The sequence below is a fragment of the Montipora foliosa genome, chromosome 13 (genome assembly GCF_036669935.1).
Source record: "Montipora foliosa isolate CH-2021 chromosome 13, ASM3666993v2, whole genome shotgun sequence".
NCBI lineage: Eukaryota > Metazoa > Cnidaria > Anthozoa > Scleractinia > Acroporidae > Montipora > Montipora foliosa.
Genome location: NC_090881.1, coordinates 40250583 through 40258082, shown reverse-complemented (window position 1 = coordinate 40258082; position 7500 = coordinate 40250583). Strand labels below are relative to the sequence as shown.

Sequence of the window (7500 nt, the reverse complement as noted above, 5' to 3'; positions counted from 1 at the left end):
TTGCATGTGGGATTTATTTTACCTAAAGGTTTTGTTTGATTTCTTTATTTTTAATTTCTTGTACGGCCATAATCCTTTGTCAACATTCATTAAGTAAGCTGATAAGTAACTACAAGGATAGCACTGACCAAAATACAGTGTACTTGGACCAAAAAAGGAGAAAAATAAACAAAGACAAGATAAAAGACGGGGAAAATCTTGGACAAAATAGTAACTAACTGTGGCTGTTATTTGATATTTACATTAATTTTGCTCAGGTTGTCGAAAGGTCAGTCGAATGTCGTCCTAAACAGTCTCTCGCAGGACTATACTTACCCAAACTTTTGTACTTCACCTAATTATGATATTTTTACAGTTAAGTTGTGTACATGTAGTCAGAGAAGTGTACTAACATTTTTTCGTGTTCATCATAGACCCACCAGAGGGCATCCAGTTACACGTGGGTGAAGAAGAAGTCTGTAATGGAACAACCATCTCTTTCAATTGCTCAGCCGAAAATGCGAACCCCATGGAACTAAATTATCAGCTTTATGAGAATAACGTTATGATAGGTTCCATCAGCAGTACTGGAGTTTGGAACAAAACAATGACAGTTATAGGAGTATTTGTCTATAAGTGTATGGTGAACAACTCTGTTGGGACAGCTATGAGTTCAGCTGTGTCTGTTACTGTCAGTGGTAAGCAAAGATTATTTGGAATTTATTGTAGTTTTGTAGATAACCGATGGACGAAAAACTAAGATAGAAAGAACAAACTCTTGACTTTAATGTAGAAAACCAACATGGGTACTCAGCACGAGGTTGTAACTCAATATATCATGCAATAAAACATGGAATGTCCATAGGTCAGTCCAACATGTATATAATAAGTCGTGAAATGTCTAACACAAAGTACACTTAGACGGCTAATAATACAACATGTCCCTTTTAAGCAGTTTTAGAACCGAAGGAGATCATCGTCGCCTTAGCGAACATATGAAGTTTCAATTACTTAAAGTTCATCTCAGTTGTATACAGAGTCTGGGTTTGTTGGTGGCTTGATCACCCGTCCAGACCGTGATGTTGTTAGGTGCGGTGTTGAATCAGCTGGTTTAGTTTTGGCTGTTTCATCACTTGACTTTTTGTGCAATTCTTTTTCATGACTGCTGGCAGGCGATGTTTGTTCCATGGTGCAAGGTGTGTCTTTTGAAGCCCTTGCTGAAACTGCTGGAGGATCAACTAGTGTTGGATCATGATCTGGCAGATTTGTTGTAAGTCTTACAGGGACCTGCGGCTGGGGTCGCTATTGTGCAAGGATCGTGTGACACGGCTTGATGTCACGCTTATTTCGCCTGAGCCGCCTGTCGCTCTTTTCGTTGATTATCCAGTATGAGTCTGGCGAGGTATCATTTGAATCAATGTACTCTGGTTTCCACTCATCTGAATTGTCATCGCTGAGCCAGATGGGCTGATCAGTAAGATAAACGTTCTTGTCATGCTTCGAGGGTTTCAGATGTACTGAACGCCTGTCATTGAAGTCGGCGTTTTTGTACTGCTTGTCGCAACAATCGCCAAGGTTCCAAACATTTCACTGTTTATTCAATCATCTTGTTTACCGGAAAGTATTTGAAATCTATCAGCAGATTAGACTTGTAGTTAACAAATGCCAGGATTAATAGACATTAACAAAGAACGATATTTACATACCCATTGGTGTCTCTCAAATCTGCGACTAGTAGTGGTCTTTCTTACCAAGTCCTTCCGGGATGGTCAACTCATCACGGAAGCACCAATAGGGATGCAGATTACCTGGAAGATCTTGCATGCTATCTGACCATCCAGTAATGATAAGCTTAACTGTTGTAGGGATCCAAGACCTGGTGGCTCCATCTTCGGGAGTTGTGCAATGTTGATGTCTAAACCAGGGATCACTTTGGCTTTTCCCGGTTGAATGAGCCGAGATAAAGTGTCAGCAAGTAACACACTCGTGGACCCAACATACTTCACTTGGGCGTCATATTTGGAGAGACGCAACAGTATTTTTTGCAACCTGGGTGGTGCCACGCTAACTGGTTTCTAAAAGATGGCCTGCAGGGGCTTGTGATCTGTGTGCACGGTAATTTTTGCGCAAATGTAAACTTATGTAGCTTTTCGCAAGAAATTAGGATAGCCAACAGTTCCCGTTCTATGTTGGTGTAATTAGTTTCAGCAGATGTGAGTGCCTTGCTGAATAAACGCACGGGTTTGCCGTCTTGGATCCGGAGTGCACCAATTCCTCTCAAAGAGGAATCAGTCTTGATGATGGCTGGCTTGTTAGGGTAATAGTGAATAAGCTCCACTGCACTGGTAATGTCGTTCTTGATGGTGCTCAGTTCCTTTTCGATATCATGGGTGCATATAAAGTGGTTGTCACGTTTCGGCAAGCTACGCATGATATAGGTCTCTTTTGTCAAATTGAGGATGTATGTAGACATAAATTAATGGTAATGGTAATTGTAATGAATTCATATAGCGCATTTTCTATTAATATATTAAAATGCGCTTTACAAGCAAGGGATCTATGGGTGAGATCGGACAACAGCATATTTAGGCGCCGCTGGCAGCCGCTATCAGTCCATTAGCGATCTCAACCAGCACATTAACGAATGAAATGAGTCGTGACCACAACACCGGGAGCTCCATGACCTACTCTTTAGGGATAGTTTGTGGGTTCTTTTACGTCCCACTGGGTTGTGAGCATTGAAAGGTTGTGAGACGGGGCCTACGGTTTACAGTCCTGAGTGTTGGTCACGACCTCCCGCATGACAGCCCGATGCTCAACCAACCAGCTCTTGATTATCGGTTGACGCAGCAAGTGCCGTGATGGCTTTCACCTTCTTTGGACATGACTGGACAACTTGTGGATTGATGATACGTCCAAAGTCCTCGGTTTGCTGTTTCTTAATAAAGCACTTGTTAGGGTTGAGTTTAAGTCCGGCTTTGCGTGCCTTTTCTACAGTCTCAAGCAGGTGAATGTCGTGACGTTACTCTGATGACCCTTCTACTTTAACATCGTCTGCACATGGGAATGTTCCTGAAATACCAGCTAGGATTCGATCCATATGCTCACAGAAGATTTCAGATGCTAAAAATCCAAAGGGCAAGCGAACAAAGCAGTACTCCTTGAATGGTGTGTTAAATGCTGTGAGAAGCTGGCTTTGCTCATCAAGTTGTTTGGTCCAGTACCCGCTCTTGGCATGTAGTGAGGAGAAGTACTGACCATTTCTGAAACTATGCTGAACATCTACCCAGGATGTAGTGTAGTGGATGAGGTACCTATTCAAGTTTCTTGGGTAAAGGCACAGTCGCAGGGTTCCATCTTTTTTGGCAACAGTTACCAGATTATGTATTCACTCGGTAGTTTCTGGGCAGACACGGATGATTCCTTCTTGTTCCGTTTTATCTAGTTCCTTCTTTAGCTGTGGCATGATGCTTTGCAGTGCTGCACGGGATGGTAGTTGAACTGGTTTTTGCTTTTGGCGAGAGTTTAAGGACGACCTCACTTTCAAAGAGACCAACCTGACCATCAAAGGTCTCGGGGAAGATCTGCTTTAGGTCCTCCAAAGGATCACCTGTTTTCTTTCCAAGTGGTAGATGTTTCTTCCACTTCTTTTAAAAATTGTCATAGTCAGCCTCTGATTCTTCAGGGATGTGTACAGCCTTATCTTGGCATGGCTCTATAGATATGTTTTGTTGTATGCATACGGGTGCAATGGTCACAAGTTTGAATTCTTTGCAGAATCCAAGACCAAGAATGAAGAGACATTCCTGTTTGATGACATAGAATCTTGATTTAGCAGTGATATCACTGGGTGTGACAATGATGTCCATAAATCCGCAGTTCTGAAGATCTGCTCCACACATTCCTCGGATAATGGCGCTGCTTGGTTTTAGATCTTTTTTGGAGAGCCCGATTTTTGAAAGCATGGAAGTCGGCATGCAGGGTACCATAGCAAGAGCGTCAACTTTGCCTCCGATCTCATAAGATTTACTGTTTTTGTATAGTGTTTTTCTGTGTCCTTTTTTTCCCTAATTCCAATACTAGGGTTGATCTCTGATGGAATAATTAGGTATAAAAACTTCACGGTAATGTTAGGCCTTACTCGAACTTGGGATCTTTGCTCTCAATATGCTACTAATGGACGACAACTAGCGATTTTCTACATCAGTTTTAGTTTTTAAGTTTAATAAGCTCTTGGTCTGACATTTTTATCATAAGCCCCTTGGCTCATAATTTAATGTACGTACTATGTTTGCATGTCTAATGTGTACTCTTGTCTCATTACTGAGAAATAGTATTAAAGTTAAAAGTAAATTAACATGATGATCATGGTGATGCACATGTATACAACATGACTCTTTCACTTCTACTTGAATAACTGTGACATTAAAACAATCACCTAATGTCAAATAAGAGGACATTGAAAATGCATGATTTTTTGCTGTCCTTTCAGTGCCTGCATTCATTATGCCAATTTCCACTGCGGTAATCAACGAAGGAGGAAATTTGAATTTGTCATGTCCAGCAACTAGTATCCCCACTCCAACTGTGTTTTGGATCAAGGCTAGTAATGGAGAGCGCACAATTGGAACTGATTTAGTTCTCAGAAATATTAGTAGGAGTGAAGCTGGAGAATACATATGTGAAGCAACAACTCCATGTGAAGTTGCTTTGGAGTTTGCAACAATTGACGTACGGTGTAAGTCATGTGCATCTATAGAAAAAGTGATTGTAGCAAACATAATAAGTACACCGTGCAACGGCAAGTATTTTTTTCAGATTGCAGGTTGCAAGTTTAAATTTAATTATAACTCGATAGACTTACCGTGACTCTTACATGAATAGCTAACCTTAGGCCTAAAAACTTTTTTTTAGGCCTAATTAGGCCTAATTAGGCCTAAGGTTAGCTATTCATGTAACAGTCACGGTAAGTCTATCGAGTTATAATTAAATTTCAACCTGCAACCTGAAAAAGATACCTGCCGACTGTATAATAGGAAAGTACTGAATTAGCAATAGACATCTAAAGCCACAAGTCTAACTCTGATAAAAATTTTGCATGTGGGATTTATTTTACCTAAAGGTTTTGTTTGATTTCTTTATTTTTAATTTCTTGTACGGCCATAATCCTTTGTCAACATTCATTAAGTAAGCTGATAAGTAACTACAAGGATAGCACTGACCAAAATACAGTGTACTTGGACCAAAAAAGGAAAAAAAAAAACAAAGACAAGAGAAAAAACGGGGAAAATCTTGGACAAAAGAGTAACTAACTGTGGCTGTTATTTGATATTTACATTAATTTTGCTCGGACTATACTTACCCAAACTTTTGTACTTCACCTAATTATGATATTTTTACAGTTAAGTTGTGTACATGTAGTCAGAGAAGTGTACTAACATTTTTTCGTGTTCATCATAGACCCACCAGAGGGCATCCAGTTACACGTGGGTGAAGAAGAAGTCTGTAATGGAACAACCATCTCTTTCAATTGCTCAGCCGAAAATGCGAACCCCATGGAACTAAATTATCAGCTTTATGAGAATAACGTTATGATAGGTTCCATCAGCAGTACTGGAGTTTGGAACAAAACAATGACAGTTATAGGACTATTTGTCTATAAGTGTATGGTGAACAACTCTGTTGGGACAGCTATGAGTTCAGCTGTGTCTGTTACTGTCAGTGGTAAGCAAAGATTATTTGGAATTTATTGTAGTTTTGTAGATAACCGATGGACGAAAAACTAAGATAGAAAGAACAAACTCTTGACTTTAATGTAGAAAACCAACATGGGTACCCAGCACGAGGTTGTAACTCAATATATCATGCAATAAAACATGGAATGTCCATAGGTCAGTCCAACATGTAAATAATAACTCGTGAAATGTCTAACACAAAATACACTTAGACGGCTAAAAATACAACATGTCCCTTTTAAGCAGTTTTAGAACTGAAGGAGATCATCGTCGCCTTAGCGAACATATGAAGTTTCAATTACTTAAAGTTCATCTCAGTTGTATACAGAGTCTGGGTTTGTTGGTGGCTTGATCACCCGTCCAGACCGTGATGTTGTTAGGTGCGGTGTTGAATCAGCTGGTTTAGTTTTGGCTGTTTCATCACTTGACTTTTTGTGCAATTCTTTTTCATGACTGCTGGCAGGCGATGTTTGTTCCACGGTGCAAGGTGTGTCTTTTGAAGCCCTTGCTGAAACTGCTGGAGGATCAACTAGTGTTGGATCATGATCTGGCAGGTTTGTTGTAAGTCTTACAGGGACCTGCGGCTGGGGTCGCTATTGTGCAAGGATCGTGTGACACGGCTTGATGTCACGCTTATTTCGCCTGAGCCGCCTGTCGCTCTTTTCGTTGATTATCCAGTATGAGTCTGGCGAGGTATCATTTGAATCAATGTACTCTGGTTTCCACTCATCTGAATTGTCATCGCTGAGCCAGATGGGCTGATCAGTAGGATAAACGTTCTTGTCATGCTTCGAGGGTTTCAGATGTACTGAACGCCTGTCATTGAAGTCGGCGTTTTTGTACTGCTTGTCGCAACAATCGCCAAGGTTCCAAATATTTCACTTTTTATTCAATCATCTTGTTTACCGGAAAGTATTCGAAATCTATCAACAGATTAGACTTGTAGTTAACAAATGCCGGGATTAATAGACATTAACAAAGAAAGATATTTACATACCCATTGGTGTCTCTCAAATCTGCGACTAGTAGTGGTCTTTCTTAACAAGGCCTTCCGGGATGGTCAACTCATCACGGAAGCACCAATAGGGATGCAGATTACCTGGAAGATCTTGCATGCTATCTGACCATCCAGTAATGATAAGGTCAACTGTTGTAGGGATCCAAGTCCTGGTGGCTCCATCTTCGGGAGTTGTGCAATGTTGTTGTCTTAACCAGGGATCACTTTGGCTGTTCCCGGTTGAATGAGCCGAGATAAAGTGTCAGCAAGTAACACACTCGTGGACCCAACATACTTCACTTGGGCGTCATATTTGGAGAGACGCAACAGTATTCTTTGCAACCTGGGTGGTGCCACGCTAACTGGTTTCTAAAAGATGGCCTGCAGGGGCTTGTGATCTGTGTGCACGGTAATTTTTGCGCAAATGTAAACTTATGTAGCTTTTCGCAAGAAATTAGGATAGCTAACAGTTCCCGTTCTATGTTGGTGTAATTAGCTTCAGCAGATGTGAGTGCCTTGCTGAATAAACGCACGGGTTTGCCGTCTTGGATCAGCACTGCACCAATTCCTCTCAAAGAGGAATCAGTCTTGATGATGGCTGGCTTGTTAGGGTAATAGTGAATAAGCTCCACTGCACTGGTAATGTCGTTCTTGATGGTGCTCAGTTCCTTTTCGATATCATGGGTGCATATATAAAGTGGTTGTCACGTTTCGGCAAGCTACGCATGATATAGGTCTCTTTTGTCAAATTGGGGATGTATGTAGGCATAAATTAATGGTAATGGTAAT

At 40.9% G+C, this 7500-nt stretch overlaps 1 protein-coding gene across 1 annotated transcript in view; it reads left to right on the top strand.

Annotated features, from left to right (window-relative positions):
- The window catches only part of LOC137982324 (hemicentin-1-like), a 132533-nt gene that overhangs the window by 47261 nt on the left and 77772 nt on the right, over positions 1 to 7500 (top strand). Inside the window, exons 10-12 of the mRNA XM_068829400.1 lie at positions 414 to 677; positions 4472 to 4717; positions 5440 to 5703. Coding sequence (XP_068685501.1) covers positions 414 to 677; positions 4472 to 4717; positions 5440 to 5703 — 774 coding nt within the window. The remainder of the gene's footprint in view (positions 1 to 413; positions 678 to 4471; positions 4718 to 5439; positions 5704 to 7500) is intronic.